This window comes from Lithobates pipiens, unplaced genomic scaffold, assembly GCF_037356315.1.
Source record: "Lithobates pipiens isolate NorthernLeopardFrog02 unplaced genomic scaffold, aLitPip1_a1.2 Scaffold_16, whole genome shotgun sequence".
Classification (NCBI taxonomy): domain Eukaryota; kingdom Metazoa; phylum Chordata; class Amphibia; order Anura; family Ranidae; genus Lithobates; species Lithobates pipiens.
The window spans coordinates 632,589,426-632,606,903 of NW_027507748.1; the positions used below are offsets into that span (position 1 = coordinate 632,589,426).

The 17,478-nt window shown below is 42.4% G+C and overlaps 1 protein-coding gene across 1 annotated transcript in view; it reads right to left on the reverse strand.

Annotated features, from left to right (window-relative positions):
- Window positions 1-17,478, reverse strand: part of LHFPL6 (LHFPL tetraspan subfamily member 6) — a 250,169-nt gene that overhangs the window by 226,205 nt on the left and 6,486 nt on the right. Inside the window, exon 2 of the mRNA XM_077484195.1 lies at window positions 10,521-11,068. Coding sequence (XP_077340321.1) covers window positions 10,521-10,905 — 385 coding nt within the window. The 5' untranslated portion in view covers window positions 10,906-11,068. The remainder of the gene's footprint in view (window positions 1-10,520; window positions 11,069-17,478) is intronic.

The following is a 17,478-nucleotide window of genomic DNA, read 5'->3' on the forward strand; positions in this document are numbered from 1 at the left end:
TCCGTCAGAATTTCCGACCGTGTGTACAAGGCATTACTCTATCCAAAATTAAAATAAAGTTGCATATACTTCTACTTTAAAAATCAATGAAATCGTGTTGTCAGGTTGTGGTGCTCAGATACAGTTTAGATCTGCTTTAGGACAATGCGGACCTTACATGGTAAAGAAGGTGTGAGGTCTGGCTGTAAATTGTAACCCAATCATGATAAAGATTGGGAGCATTTCAGGACCAGATCCATGTTTGTGGTTTGTGTTGGTGAATTAAAGCCAAATGTGTACTGCAGGTGTAGATGGCAGAATAACCAGAATATAAAGGAAGCAGAAAAAGTACATAATGCTTGTGGAAGCAGAAAGGGCATGTAATACCTTGCTGAAATCCTTGTACTAATGTCTTCACTTCCCCAAGGGCATTTCTGTGTTGTTCCTTGGATTCTTTTATTATCATATCCGAATACTTGACCTCTTCTCTCCTGAAAGCTTTAACTTAACAGACTCTTATCACAGCTCTAAGCCGGCTATTCACAATACATCTCCCAGTGTAGGCAGGACCATCAGATATACGATTGCAGAATGTGCAAATTAAAAATTACAGACAATGCCATATACAATCAGAGATATGGAAGGTTTTTAGAAGTATTCAAGTGACCTAAAGCATATTTCCACAGCAGTCACATTTGCTCAAAACCCTCTATAGGTTTGCTATGTTTTCCAACTCACACAGCATGCCTAAAAGAAAAAAAAGAGAAGAACATACATACACACACACACACACACATTATATTTTATATATATATATATATATATATATATATATATATATACACACACACACACACACACACACACACACACACACACACTAGAGCTGCACAATTCTGGGCAAAATGAGAATCACGATTTTTTTGCTTAGAATAAAAAGATCACGATTCTCGCAATGTAAAATCTTTCACATTATACAAAAAAAAAAAAAAAAAAAAATGAGCTAACTTTACTGGTTAGTTTTTTTTTTTTTTTTTATTAATTGAAGCAACAAAAAATTGCATTTGAAAGACGGTTGTGCAAATACAGTGTGACATAAAATATTGCAACAAACACCATTTTATTCTCTAGGGTGTCTACTAAAATATATATATATATATATATATATATATATATATATATATAATATGTTTGGGGGTACTAAGTAATTTTCTAGCCAAATAAAATGATCTTAAAGTGGTAGTATGGTCATTTTTTTAACTTTTACCTACAGGAAAGCCTATAATAAGGCTTACCTGTAGGTAAAAAAAATATCTCCTAAACCTGTACGGTTTAGGAGATATTCCCCTCGGTATGCGCCGCTGACTGCAGCGGCGCATGCGCACAAGGGGGTTCTCTCCGTGAAAATCCGGCAGCGCTCGTGCGGCCGGACTGAAATCTCCCGCGCGCATGCGCGGGAGTGACGATATCGCGGCTCCGGCCACTCACAGCGCCGGAGCCGCGATACCCGGAAGAGACGCCGAGGGAGCATGTTGGCTCCCTCGGCGTGGATCGGGCCAGATGTCGGGGCCTCGTTCTAAGGTAAGTATTTCATAATGAGCTAGTATGCGGTGCATACTAGCTCATTATGCCTTTTGCTTTGCAGGTTTAAAAAAAAAAAAAAAAAACATTGCGGGTTTACTACCGCTTTAACTTGAAACCAACAAATGTCAGAAAAAGGTTCAGTGTTTAAGTGGTTAAACTTTTTTTCACTTACACACAAAGTCTATTTCATTGCCAAATTGTTACAATGTTTATACTTAAGTTCAACTGATAAAGAATGTTTTGATTCCTGTCAGACTGCCCAGTTTTTTCCCTTCCTTTCTTTTGAAGGCTGTGGCTTCAGAAGAGCAGAGAGAGTTCTTTGCATAGAAAAAATTGTATAGAAAAAACACTTTAGTCAAGATCGCGATAATGATTCTTGATGATAATTGTGCAGTTCTAAAATATACACACATATACACAAACACACACCACAAATATATATACCTACACACACTATAATACCAAAAGTATTGTGACGCCTGCCTTTACACAAACGTAAACTTGGGTTCAATATTGAGTTGGCCCACCCTTTACAGCTATAACAGCTTCAACTCTTCTGGAAAGTCTGTCCACAAGGTTTAGGAGTGTCTATAGCAGTGGTCCTCAACTCCTGTCCTCAGGGCCCACTTACAGGCCAGGTTTTATGTATTACCTTGGGGAGATGTAGACTAGAATACTGCAATCACTGAGCAGCAAATTATATCACCTGTGATGTATTTTAGTTATCTTGCAAACCTGGCCTGTTAGTGGGAGGACAGGAGTTGAGAACCACTGATCTATGAGAATGTTTGACCATTCTTCCAGAACTCGCTCATCCATGTCTTTGTGCATTGGTGTGCAGTCATGTTGGGACAGGAAGGAGCCATCTCCAAACTGTTCCCACAAAGTTGGGAGTATGAAATTGTCCCATATGTCTTGGTACGCTGACACCTTAAGAGTTCCTTTCACTGGAACTAAGGAGCCAAGCCCAAGCCCTGAAAAACAACCCCACATTATAATTCCCCCTCCACCAAATGATTGGTCCAGTACACAAAGCAAGGTCCATAAAGACATGGATGAGCGAGTTTGGGGTGGAGGAACTTGACTGGCCTGCACAGAGTCCTGACCTCAACCCTACAGAGCACCTTTGGGATGAATTAGAGCGGAGACTGCAAGCCTAACCCTGAAAAACAACCCCACACCATAATCCCCCTGCACCCAAATAATTTGAAGGGGTGGTGCGATACTTTTGGCAATATAGTGTGGATGAGTGAGTTAGTGGAGGAGGAACTTGACTGGCCTGCACAGAGTCCTGACTTCAACTAAACAGAACACCTTTGGGATGAATTATAGTGGAGACTGTGAGCCAGGCCTTGTTATCTAACATCAGTGCCTGACCTCACAAATTCGCTTCTGGAAAAATGGTCAAACATTCCCATAGACCAGTGATGGCGAACCTTGGCACCGCAGATGTTTTTGGAACTACATTTCCCATGATGGTCATACATTTTGCAGTGTAGTGAACCACCATGGGAAATGTAGTTCCAAAATATCTGGGGTGCCAAGGTTCGCCATCACTGCCATAGACACACTCATAAACCTCGTGAGCAGCCTTCCCAGAAGAGTTGAAGCTGTTATAGCTGCATGGTAAAGAAGGTGTGAGGTCTGGCTGTATATAATGTTTGGGGGTTCTAACCTGGACCGGGAGCACCGATGGCGAATCTGATGGCTCCGGCTTCTGGGGAGGAGCTGGAATGAAGCCGTAAGCGGCTTCATTCCAGTCTCCTAATAGTAAACACTGAAGCAACGTCATTACGTCACTTCCTTGTCCCTCCTTGTAAAGGAGGGATCGGGGGTCTTTAGGTCACCACCTGACAGCAATAAAAGTGATCAAATTTTTAATTTATTTTTAAAAACAATTTATTAATTTTAAAATAAATAAAATAAATAATTAAAAAACATTTTTAAAGCGCCCGCCGTCCCCGCGAGCTCGCGAAGCAAAGAAAACGCATACAGAAGTTGCGCCCGCATATGTAAACGGTGTTCAAATCACACATGTGAGGTATCGCCACGATCGTCAGAGTGAGAGCAATAATTCTAGCCCTAGACCTCCTCTGTAACTCTAACCTGGTAACCGGAAAAAAAGCGCTGCTATCGAGATTTTTAGATACCGTAGTTTGTCGTCATTCCACGAGTGCGTGCAATTATAAAGTGTGACATGTTTGGTATCTATTTACTCAGTGTAACATTATCTTTCACATTATGCAAAAAAATTGGGTTAATTTTACTGTTTCGTTTTTTTTTAAGTTCATGAAAGTGTCCCTTTTCCCAAAAAGTTGCGTTTAAAACACCGCTGCGCAAATACCGTGTGACATAAAATATTGCAACAATCGCCATTTTATTCTCTAGAGTCTCTGCTAGAAAATATATATTATATATAATGTTTGGGGGTTCCAAGTAATTTTCTAGCAAAAAATATGGATTTTAACTTGTAAACACCAAATGTCAAAAATAGGCTTAGTCATGAAAGGGTTAAAGTGATTGTAAAGGTAAATTAAAAGAAAAAAACAAAACAATAATCGTATACTTACCTCTACTGTGCAGCTCGTTTTGCATAGAGTGGCCCCAAACCTGCTCTTCTGGGGCCCCCCGGCGGCTCTTATGGCCCCTCCCTACATCTGAGAAACGCTTCCCCGAGAAGGTTATCTTTCGAGCGCGCTCCCAGGTCCAGCATTCGGCATCCATAGAGGCTGAATGCAGGACTCAGCCCCGCCCCCCCAGTGTCACTGGATTTGACTGACAGCAGCGGGAGCCAATGGCTGCGCTGCTATCAATCTATCCAATCAAGAGCAGAAACAGCGCATCCTCGTGGGACAAGTTTGAGGGTTCAGGTAGGTAAAACGGGGGGGGGGGGCTGGTCACTGACAGGTGTTTTTTCACCCTAATGCATAGGATGCATTAAGGTGAAAAAACACAAAGGTTTACAACCCCTTTAAGTATGGGGTCTCAACAGCTACAACAGCCATAAAAAGAAAATATTTACAAACACCATTTTTATATGACAAATGCCATATTATATTCTATTAAAGTACACAGTAATACATACCAACCTTGTGCTTGGCAAAGATACACTATATTATATAAAAACCTGGAAGTGCTCCAAGGTCCGCCTAGTGGTCAGAAATAACAATGCGACTAATAGTTACAATTAGTTGTATTAATTGAACATACCAAGGTTGGCCAACAATCCACAATGCTATTTATCGCTAAAGCCCACTTAGTGATTTGTAATGAATCGGCGAGCTTTTATAAACACCGCGCTCTGCTTTCTACCGGATGACAGTATATTTGCGGCAACAACAAAGCATTCAATGTTTTGATACGTCCTTTTGAGAAGAGAACAAAACATCTGTTACCGCCCGTGCACAGCAGTCTTTATATGTAAACATGAAACAGACAAATGAGAAATAGAAATCCGAGGACAACTGACTGCACTCACAAAGTAGCCTAGTAATGGCACAATAAGAGTTTGTCTATGGGGAAGGGTGCAATAAAGGATCAGTTTTGGGACTGATGTAATAAGGGTTAATCTTATTTCTTCAAACCACATTTATTTCAGGTGCAGTTACAGCCATAACAGTGTCTGATGGTATAAGAAAGGGGTCTCCAAACTTACTAAACAAAGGGTTAGTTAACTGTCTTTCCAGCTCCCTGTGAACGGGAGTGGCAATCAGTGTCCTGTCACACATAGCCCATCCCCCCAGTTAGAATCACTTCCTAGGACACACATAACCCCTGAAGCGCTCCCTAGTGGTTAATCCCTTCACTGCCAGTCACATTTACACAGTAATCAGTGCATTTTAAATCGCACTGATCGCTGTATAAATGTGAATGGTCCCAAAATAGAGCCAAAAGTGTCTGATCTGTCCACCATAAGTTCTGAAGACGCCCAGTGGGAGGGGCGAAACACGTCAAGCTAAGGAGAATCTGTGAAGGCTGTTTGGATGCCAAGGTGGCAATTTTGCACGTTTTTAAAGACTCTGATGTAAGTGTAATGATTTAAATCTTTTAATAAATCTCACAGTATTACACTATATGTCTCCTTTCCTTCATTTGTCCAAACTTTGCTATCACGGTCGCCCTCTGACTCGGTGAAGTGTGTAGGACTTGGACCATGTGGTAGAGGATAGGAGATCCCATTCCCTAAGGCACGACAAATCAATCTAGAATCTAAAACCAATCTGTTAGGCTCCATGCACACTGAAGCTCAAAAAAGCTTTTTCTAGATGCCAGATTGCTGGTAGAAAACGCTGGTTGGAAAACTTGCTTTTAACAGCATTTTGTACTAGCGTTTATGAGCATTTATTAGCGTTAGCGTTTATGGGCGTTTTCAATAAAAATACACAGAGGACACTCCAAAAATCCCACAGTGCATTCCAAACTCCCACAATCCATTGAAAAAATAAAACGCCGAACACTAATTAACGTGTGTTTATGAGCGTTTATCGGCGTTTGTCGCTTTTTGGCAGTGAAAAACGGCACTTTGAACGCAAATGTCTGGCGTTCAGAAAAAAGCCCATTAAAGCTAAAAAACCTCCATGTGTGCATGGACACGTAGGCTAACATAGAGTGGAGTTTATGGGCTTTAAAAAAAAACAAAAAACGCCCAAACTCCAATAAACTGCAGTTTATGAGCTCCAGTGTGCATGGAGCCTTAGATGGGAGGCACCATCTTAATACAGGCATATTTGTCATCATCATCTGGTGAGTGGGGACCCAAGAGGGGAGCACAGGAAGTCACCAGGATTATACCGTGTCACCAAACCTGTACCTCACATTTGATAAACTTTATTGATTGCACTTTATTATACATGTTGTTATTATGTCGCACATTCTGATGCTTGTATATGTATGTTAGTAGTTCATAGGTGCAGCACTGAGTATAAATTATTTTGTCCACCATAATGTCACAGTCACGAAATAAAAAAATAAAAAAATATTAATAAAAATGCCATAAGACTATCCACTATTTTGTAGATTTTGCGCAAACCAAACAATAAATGCTTATTGCGATTGTTTTTACCAAAAATATGTAGAAGAATACGTATCGGCCTAAACTGAGGAAATTTTTTTATATATATATTTTTGGGGGATATTTATTATAACAAAAAGTAAAAAATATTGAGTTTTTTTCAAAATTTACGTTTTTTTTGTTTATAGTGCAAAAAATAAAAACCGCAGGGGTAATCAAATATTACCAAAAAAAAGCTCTATTTGTGGGGAAAAAAAGGACATCAATTTTGTTTGGGAACAATGTCACGCAACTGCGCAATTGTCAGTTAAAGCAACTCTGTGCCGAATCGCAAAAAACGCTCTGGTTTTTGGCCAGCCAAATGGTCCGGGGCTTAAGTGGTTAATGTGTGTTTGGGTTTAAAGGGATGAGTGGCAACCCTACTTTGTAATACATTTCTAAAAATTCTCAAAAACTTTCAAATAAAACGCCTCAAAGTCGCCATGCTCAGGTGTGAATGCAGACGTACACGGAAAATGTATTTTTTTCCCCCCAAGAAATAAGAGCCCTGGTTGATTTCTTTTCTGGTTGACAATTTCACTCCAAAATATCCAAAAGAATCAAAAGCTGGAAATACACCAGTAGAATTTCATTCAAAAATGTTAATTTTCAAAACATTTGCTTGATTTTCTAATGCAGGGCTCTCCAAACTTTTCAGTACAAGGGCTACATTGTAAATGTTACAATTATTTGCAGGCTGCAAAGAACTTCCATCAGTGTCCCCACCTAAATCATGGTCCCCATTACCTTTAGAGTTACCTCTTACATAAAAGGTCCCCATCAGATTACCCACTTACATTACAGCCCCCTTACATCAGGGTCCCAATCAGAATTTCCACTAACATTACAGCCCCCTTACATCAGGGTCCCAATCAGAGTCTACACTAACATTACAGTCCCCTTACATCAGGGTCCCAATCAGAGTCTACACTAAAATTACAGCCCCCTTACATCAGGGTCCCAATCAGAGTCTACACTAACATTACAGCCCCGCTTATATCAGGGTCCCAATCAGAGTCTACACTAACATTACAGCCCCCTTACATCAGGGTCCCAATCAGAGTCTTCTCTAACATTACAGCCCGCTTATATCAGGGTCCCAATCAGAGTCTCCACTAACATTACAGCCCCCCTTATATCAGGGTCCCAATCAGAGTCTACACTAATATTACAGCCCCGCTTATATCAGGGTCCCAATCAGAGTCTACACTAACATTACAGCCCCCGCTTACATCAGGGTCTCAATCAGAGTCTCTACTAACATTACAGCCCCGCCCCCTTATATCAGGGTACCAATCAGAGTCTCCACTAACATCACAGCCTCCTTATATCAGGGTCCCAATCAGAGTCTCCACTAACATTACAGCCCCCCTTATATCAGGGTCCCAATCAGAGTCTTCTCTAACATTACAGCCCGCTTATATCAGGGTCCCAATCAGAGTCTCCACTAACATTACAGCCCCCCTTATATCAGGGTCCCAATCAGAGTCTACACTAATATTACAGCCCTGCTTATATCAGGGTCCCAATCAGAGTCTCCACTAATATTACAGCCCGCTTATATCAGGGTCCCAATCAGAGTCTCTACTAACATTACAGCCCCCTTACATCAGGGTCCCATTCAGAGTCTCCACTAACATTGCAGCCCCCCCCCCCTTACTTCAGGGCCCCAATAAGATTCTCCACTAACATTACAGTCCCCCCTTACATCAGGGTCCCATTCAGAGTCTCCACTAACATTGCAGCCCCCCCCCCTTACTTCAGGGCCCCAATAAGATTCTCCACTAACATTACAGTCCCCCCTTACATTAGGGTCCCAATCAGAGTCTACACTAACATTACAACCCCCTTGCATCAGGGTCTCCATCAGATTCTCCACTAACATTACAGCCCCCCTTACATCAGGGCCCCAATCTGAGTCTGCACTTACATTACAGTTCCCCTTATATCAGGGTCCCTATCATAGTCTCCACTTATATTACAGTTCCCCTTACATCAGAGTCCCCCCTTAGATCAGAAGCAGAGATCACAGGTAGTCTCTCCTAACCTTGATCTACAACTTGTACACATTGAGGATATGCCACTGACCCTATCTGCGAACTGGATAAAATCTAGTAGAGGTGGCCTGTAGTTTGGAGACCCCTTTTCTAATTGGCTATTGGGGCCAAACGGACAACAATTTTTTGACCGCAATTAATTTGAAGGAGCGGAATAGAAAACCTCTCGAACAAACGTAATTCTAGGTGTGAATGTGGTTTTCCATTTGCAAAAACTCATACATATTGTAATGTTCATGTTCTTGGCATCAAAGGAATGTTTAATGCGGCTTTAATACGACACAAGACTGACATTGGAGGACAGGTAGGCCACGCTGACCATGCTGGGATGGATGTGCTCTCATGCCTAGCTTGATCAGTTTCAAATAGGAATGCAGGGGAACTGGCAGGATCATCAGGAATTTTACCCAAAAAGAACAATAAAAAGAGAACAGGATTCTTTTTAACACATATACATGGCACCACAGGCACATATTAGGAATATGAAATGTTGGGGTAACACATTCTTTAGGATAAAGTACTGTCATTTTTATGTGCAAGGACTTTTACTGTATTTCCATCTTTGCCAAATCCACATACAGTAACTGCATTCTTCTAGGTCTAAAGAATAACCATTCATAAATCACAATACCGTCTAATAACAATCGGGTGCTTTGTATCATAACCAAGCAGTGATTGGTGTACAAAGAGCACACACACTAGGCAAAAGAGTATTGACTGGAAAATGTCAGCCAATTTCCCATAGGGAGGGCCCTTTTTAGACACTTTAAATGCTTGAAAAACATATTGTGAGGGTCAGATTGATCATGCTAGAAGAAACAAAGACCAATTATATTTTTTGTTATTGCAAATATACAGAACAGGTGCAACTTAAAAAAATTCACTGGTGTACAGAAGCACCCCGGAAATGTAATGTCCTGCTTGTGTGATTGGCTTTTCCCAGAAGTCTGCACTAATATCCAAGTCCAATTTTTGGTGTTCCCTACAACAAAAATGTCATTTTTGGTGAGTTACTCCCAAAGGGAAATCACATCCAAAGGGTTGGAGACCCTGCCACTTTATTCAATAAAACCTTGAAAGTGTAGCAGCTGATTGATAATGATAAAGTCACTCCCAGACACGTTCATTTTGAACATGGACACAGACAAACAAACAGCTATTTCTTCAGAATAACAAAAGGTAAGAATCTGCAACAAAGTTTCCTGCAAAGCACCCAGAGGAATTACTCTTTAAAGTGTTACTAAACCCAGGAGCCTACATTCACTATATCTGGTCTCCCGCAGTACACAGAAAATGGAAATGCAATTATTTTAGTAAATATAAATTGCTAAATACCTTTTCTCATCAACAGTATATAGCAGTCTTGTGACTTCTATCAGTGTCTACCTGAGCACTGGTTAAAGTTTGTAGAAGTTTTCATTCTCCTCTATCTGTCCTATGAGGCTGCAGGACCCCTGACCCTCTGTCTGGACAGTGCTGATTGGCCCTGTGCTGATCACATGCACCCTCCCAAGAAACTCTCCATTGATACACACGAAACATGTGCAGAGTGCCCCTAAGGCTTTGCACTCTCAGAAGACAGATTTGGGACAGTGGAAGAAGGAGAGGATCAGAGAAGACAGGATCAAACAGTCTTTTTGGAAAATGCGCAGGATTAACCCCTTAGGGTCCACAGTAAGTATAACAAGCATTCTTTACTGCGTATACAGACTGATTTTACTGTTGTGGGTTTAGTAACACTTTAATGCAGCATTACAGCAACACCAATCCTACTGCTTTAAAGGTGTGCCCGTTTTTGTAATTTTTATAAACATCAGAAGTGAAAGGCCAGAAAGAATCAGCCAACTTACCTCCAAGAAACTGTATTCCACCAGCCACTCTCCCAACAGTCCTGGAGATAAGCTCCGAGACACAACATCCCATGATGGCGGTCAATGCCACCAGAAGAAGAAGACCACATCCAAGTCCAGTAACCACAGTGCAGATCCGCCACTCGGGGCTTGGTATGGCCTGGAAAGAGGCATATCGGCCACACTGTTCTACCATCACCGTGGTCTGGCGGCTTTCATCTCGAACAGGGTAAGAACATCTTCGGAAAGTACCAAACGACACCGGCTTATCCAACTGAGATCCCAAGAGCCAATAAGGCATGAAAAAGCCAACACAAGAAGCCCCGGCACAGAGGAAAGACAGGAGTGCCCAGATCACCCCGGTGCATGTCAAACTGGATGCCATGATGCTCTGCCAACAAGGTCAACGTCATCAAAGGTTAAACAAAGTTAAAACAAACAAGATTATCCGAAGGAAACAGAGTGTTGTGCAATCTCCAAATAGAGCTTAATCCGGCACAGCCTAATATCCAGAAGCTGGAGTCGGTACTTGTTTCACCGAGGAATTCCTGCGAAAAGGGAAAACAAACATAATTACGGGTAGGAATAGAAATAAAATTACATTTAGTGGATAATTAAACTCTGATCCTCCTACTAAATCGTTTTCTTTTCGGTTACACGCTGGAAAGCTCTACTTGTGGATTACTGGTTACTGCAAATGCAATAAAAAGTCAATTTTCCAGCGTCTAGTTCTGTTTTTCTCATGGGCTTCCAGAAATGATTGGGCCAGCTTTCTACGTGAAAAGGAATAACCAGGCCGCCTGCTCAATAAGTAAATTTAATTTAGTGACACAAATGAATGGCGATCTTGGGATATTCAGCGTGGACACAATACCCATACAAGAAGCCCAGAAAGAATGCTTTACAACACAGATCCTCAAGAAGCCGGGCTTTGTTAGAAAGGGTTCATCCGTACGACCAAAATAATCAAAGGCAAAGAATAGACAAAGAAGAGGAAAGCTTTTCAGTGGGCGCTTTCTAAAAACCTACAATAAAGATAGGAAAGGGAAATAGGTGGGATTGGTGCAGACAAGTATCACTATGATGTAACAAGAACTAGATTTAAAGTGGAAAGGGTCATTAAAAGACCTTGGACAAGGTGCGGTTACTTAGGGATCTGAAATGCTGCAAAAGAACACCTATTGGGGAGGGGCAAGTTAGTAAATATGCTTACCTTTCCCTCCTCCTGTCCATGGTGCCAATGCTGGGTACACACACCTTACAGATCGCCGCACTAACACATCCAATGTTGGTACGGCGATCTCTCCGCTGAGCTATTGTGCTCTCATAAGGGGACTGCCCTCCCACCAGAACACAGTGATCAGCGCTCACAGCCATCAGCTGCAAGCGCCGATCAGATGTTGGTTTTCCAGCATGCTCACTTGATAGAAGTAGGTTGTGAGATCGGCTTCTGTCAAATGAGGAGCTGTACAGACACAGGTCCAAAGTCAGCCAGATCCTCCCGAACCGACCTTTTTCAGCACATTTGTAAAGTAGAACTTACTAACTCTCTTAACCTCCCGTAGATTTAACTTCCTTCCTGACCTGACCATCCTGTTGTCCATTTTTTCCCACAAATAGAGCTTTCTTTTGGTGGTATTTGACCATCTCTGCGGTTTTCATTTTTTGCACTATAAACAAAGAACAGACAATTAAAAAAAAAAAAAAAAAAAAAAAACAATATTTCTTACTTTCTGCTCTAAAAAATATCCAATAAAAATTTTTTAGTAAAAAAATAGAATTTCTTGAACATGTTAGGCCAATATGTATTCTGCTACACATTTTTGGTAAAAAAAAATCCCACTAAGCGTATGTTGCTTAGTTTGCCCAAAAATTATAGCGTCTACAATCTATAGGCTAATATATATAGTATATATATATATTTTTTTTTTTACTAGTAATGGCAGCAGAGACTTATAACAGGACTGCGATATTGCGGAAGACAAATCGGACACCTGACTGACACTTTTTTGGGAGCCAGTGACACTAATACAGTGATTAGTGCTAAAAATACAGTATGCACGGTCACTGTACTAATGACACTGGCAGGGAAGGGGTTAACATCAGGGGTGATCAAAGGGTTAACTGTGTGCCTAGCTAATATTTTAATGTAGTAGAGGAGATGCTTTTACTAGTGGAAGGTACGGATCAGTGTTTCTGCTTTACAGGAATACAGGATCCATGCCTTCTCTACAGGCAGAAAGATAATCTGCATTGTTTACATAGACCGACTGCAATTCTGTCAGTGCATCGAATGATCAGCAGGTCCCGGTGCGCACAATACCCAGAAGTGCAAGATCACACACACACAAACACATACATACATATATATATGTGGTCCTGCACAGTGTGGCCGCCCTGTAGCAGCAAATCTGCTACGGGGCGGTCAGCATGTGGTTTTAATCAACACTGACTATTTTTAATCCTCATGCTGCTAGCATTATTAAATGGCAGGAAAATATTATATTTACTTGTTTAAAACTTTTTTCCCCAGGTTTCCATGCCTAGGCAAATAATCTCATACATCCCAGGTGTCTTCAGGAGGGGAGGAGGCGTTTTCTCAGCTAAGCACACTCTCCTGCCTGCATGCCTGAGCTAAGGGCAGATGGATTGCAGGAAATAAATGCTACATGAATCATCTGCCCTTAGGCCTCATTCTCACGAGGTGGATCCGCTTCCATGGAGTCCGCCAGCTCAGCGAGAGATCTCTCCGTTGATCTCCGCGGAGCCCGCAGATGAGAGGTTCCTCTCTGCTCACTGAGCGGGGAGGGGCTTGTCAGGTGCCGCTGGTTTCTATGGAGAGATCAGACGAAAACTGACAGCATGTTCGTTTTCAGCAGATCCCACCCGAACCGTCAGCGGACATGACACAGCTGACATCCGTCGCTCCATAGACTATCATGGAGCGCCCGTTCAGGTCCGCCGTCAAAACTGACGGGTGGACCTGAACGGTCCGACAGTGTGAAAGGGGACTTACTCAAGATGACCTCGACCAGAAATGCTAGAGGGTGTTTTTCAAAGTGATTTCTCTGCAAAATTAAGCATGGAGACATGGATGGATGGGGGAATTTGCTTTGAATATTAAAAATTATGTGGTGTTTTTTGTTTGTGATGCTCAGATGCAGTGTAGTTCCACTTTAAGTTAAAGTGAAACGTCACCCAAAAAAGGAAATCCCACTTTAATTTGTAATAAAAACATTTTTTCCATTCTGAAGCTTCCCTCCAACCACTTTGCATATTATTTTATATATATTGTGATTCTGCACTTGCCAAATATGCTGTAGAAATTAGAAATCTCCTTCCACTGAGTCTGGCTGCAGCCATTTTAACTGTGGGCAGCTGAAGCTGCTGCCTGTTCACTTCCTGGATTTACACAGACATACAGAGGCACACCTCCAGCCAGCTCTGCAGCTCTCACTGGCCCTCTTATGACTTACCCCCCCCCCCCCGCAAACTCTCACTAGAGTGAGAGAGAGTGAGAGAGAGAGAGTGTGAGTGTGAGTGTGTGAGAGAGAGAGAGAGAGAGAGAGAGCTGTGCATGATGTCATAAGTCTAGGCTTTATTATCAGACTGGAAACAGGAAGTGGGCTGTATAAGGGACTTACTGGCAGAACAAAAGTGTTTTACTATCCAAACGTAAAACAACAAGGGAAGAAGATTTAATAGATGGAACGATGAAAGAATGACTGAGGGTCAACTTTAAGTCCTCTTCCCCCCTTCCTCTACCACATTTGGCATGTACTTTTGTGGGTGTGCGTGTGTGTGTGTGTGGGGGGGTAAGTACCTAGATTTGACAGTTGGCCCCCCTCCAACCTCTCTTCACCCGCAGCTTTCTGGTATACATCACAGGTCCACGAAAGCATTCACACTACGGCTCACACAGATGAAATAGGAAGCCGGATGTCAAGCTACAAGCTTTCACTGTCAGCTTCTGTCAGATTTTGGTGCTGGGAACCCCGGAGACTAGTGAAGAACCAGCTCAGGTGAGGACAGTGCTGGATCCCAAGTGTCCTTTTATTAAACATCAGAAGCTACAAGATTTGTAGCTGCTGATATCATTATTTTTTTCCGAGAATGAAGCATCCCAATGAGGAGCTCCAACCTTCCCCCCCACCAAAAAAATGTAAAGGGAGCCGTTACAAATACTGTAGCTGATGAATTTTACTATTAGGGCACTTACCTGTCCAAGGATCTTCCAATGTTCCTGAATCGGCTCCCGGGTGCAGGTGCCACCATACCGGGTAAGGGAGGCCAGCAGTGAAGCCTTCCGGCTTCAAAGCTGGCTTCCTATTGCACATTTGAAAATCGCGCTTTCTCAATGGGCCTGCTGTGGCGAGGGCCGCTGAGTTTGCCGTACCTGTCAGAACCGGGGGGGGGGGGGGGGGGAGGCAGACAAGTGGAGCTTCCCCTTTTGAGTGGAGCGCCACTTCACTATCATCACTGTCATCACTACCTTTCTAGCTAAAGTTTGGGAATGCTGTGTAGCCTAAATCTCACAAGGAGAGGTTACTGTGTTGTGTTTTAGCATCATTTAGTGAGATTTGGGGTACTTTGGGGTACTAATTCCCCAGGTTATTGTTGGAGAGATAGTGATGTCAACCCCTGCAGTATAGAAGCTGGAGGAAAGGCAGGTGTACTAATGAACTTTATTCTTCCCCAACGGGTATTTATTTATTTTTATTAAGGCTGCTTTCATACTGTGCCAATGAAAATGCATCAAAAATGCACATGCATTTTTTCTCAATGTTTCTGATGTGTTTCCAGCGTGTTTCCTGGGTGCCTATTACCCGGCATGTACCTGTGAAACTTGAACATATGTCTCAAAAAATGCACCAAAAATGCATTGCAGTTTCCTCCCCCTCTCTACATTGGTGGCCAGTGGAAAAAAATGACTTTTATGTACACACAATCTGAATTTTGGTCGGAAAAAGCTCTGATGGTTTTCCCGACGGAATTCCGACAGGATTTCGCTCAAGCTGTCTTGTATACACACGGTCACACCAAATTCCGACCGTCAAGAACGCGTTGACGTACAACAAATGCGACGGGACTAAAAAAATAGCCAGTAGCTAATAGCTTCTGTCTCATAATTGAATCTGAGCATGCGTGAGTTTTTGCGCGTCGGAATTGCATACACATGAACACATTTTCGGATAGAAACTTTTTCTGCCCGACAAATTGAAAACATGCTCTCAATCTTTTGCTGGCCAAAATTCGGGCAGCAAAAGTCAAATGGAGCCTACACACGATCGCATTTTCCGACCAAAAGCTCTCATCAGTCTTTTGCTGGCCGAATTTCCAATCGTGTGTATGTGGCATTACATTGGTGGCCAGTGGAAAAAAATGACTCTTACATTGGTGGCCAGTGCAAAAAAATGACTCTTACATTGGTGTCCAGTGGGACAAATTGTATGCCACCCCTACTATGCAGGCACCAGAAATGTAGGATAAAACTGTTGTCACTAGAACTGGTAAAATTACAAAAAGTGCATACTCATTAACATTCATTCGTTTATTAGGGATACTCATCCACAGACGACCTGTGATCTAAAGCAATCATTTCCAACAAGGCTTCTGTGAGACCTCAGAGGTTGCTAAGAGTTCCTTCAGCTGTGGCTATTTGAGCTCCCATCTCATGGTGCCTTTATATTTCCATTATAACCATGACTGTAGGGTATGGGGCACTACGCCAGTACGACTCTTATCGGTCACCATTGCCAAATGCATGAATACTGGCAGTAGAATGTCCATCTATGGGCTCATTCACACAACCCCCTAAGGACCTCATACATTTCCGTGGCTTGAGAAAGGAACTGGGACGGTCAGAAATGCATAGCCACACTCTCTCACCATGGGTCCTCCCATGGTGGGACATCCCCCCAGGTGGGACAGCACTTCCGCACCTGCGCCCTCCATGTGCTCTAAGTTCCCGGAAATTCTGGGTTCATCTGTTCAGTGTCCATTTACCAAGCCAAAGGCTGCAGGAGTATTACGTTGCAGAAGAGTGTACCAAGAGGCTGTATTGCTAAAGAGTGGTTGTCTTCTTCAGTGGTTCTCATCCTTTTTTCAATCAAGGGACCTTTTAAAATTATGGACAATCTTGGGGCACCCCATTCTAAAATGTAAAAAACTAAAATAGTTACAAAATGTAGCAACATTTACCCATGTAGGATGTCCAACGTTAGAAAAGACGTATTCTTCCAAAGCAAATACACCTTTGCACACTGGTACTGACTAGTGTACCAATGTTTCTTTTTCCCCCAGTTTCCCACCCTCATTCAGCTAATGTGACCCCAGCGCTGACAAAGAGGGGAGGGCAGTGAGGTGCGGGTGTCCAACGCTCTTCTTATCAACCAATTACGTCATTGGTTGTTAGGATGCCAGAAGCTGGAAAATGGTAATGGTGCACAATGAAAACATGTGGCTTTATGTAAACAAAAGGCAGGCTTCATCCACCCATTGGCTTCTATACAATGTTTTTAGGAATTGTAGGCACTTTGCCAAGGCCCCCCTAAAGAAACCTGAAGGCAACCTGGTTGAAAAAGGCTGGTCTACCTGATGAGTGATCCATTTGTTTTACTGAGTGAGTTGCTAATTGCTTTTTCAATAAAAAGAGTGTCATTTATACTACACTTCGTTGGCGCCCCCTGTTGTCCCTTATGCTCCTTCACACAAGCAGCTATTACTGCCACCACTTTGAAAAGTGATCCACCATGGCATTTAACGGGAGTCAATATGTAGCCTCCTTGCCACCCATTTTAACCCTCAAAATGCTGACCCACTGTGCCACAATGGTGCGCAATTGCAGGGCGGTTGCAGTGCAGTCCCATTCACATGAATATTGCCCACCGAATGCAAAATGCTCTTTACATTTTTCAATGACCAAGAAGCAAAGCATCGTGATTGCGGCATGTGTACA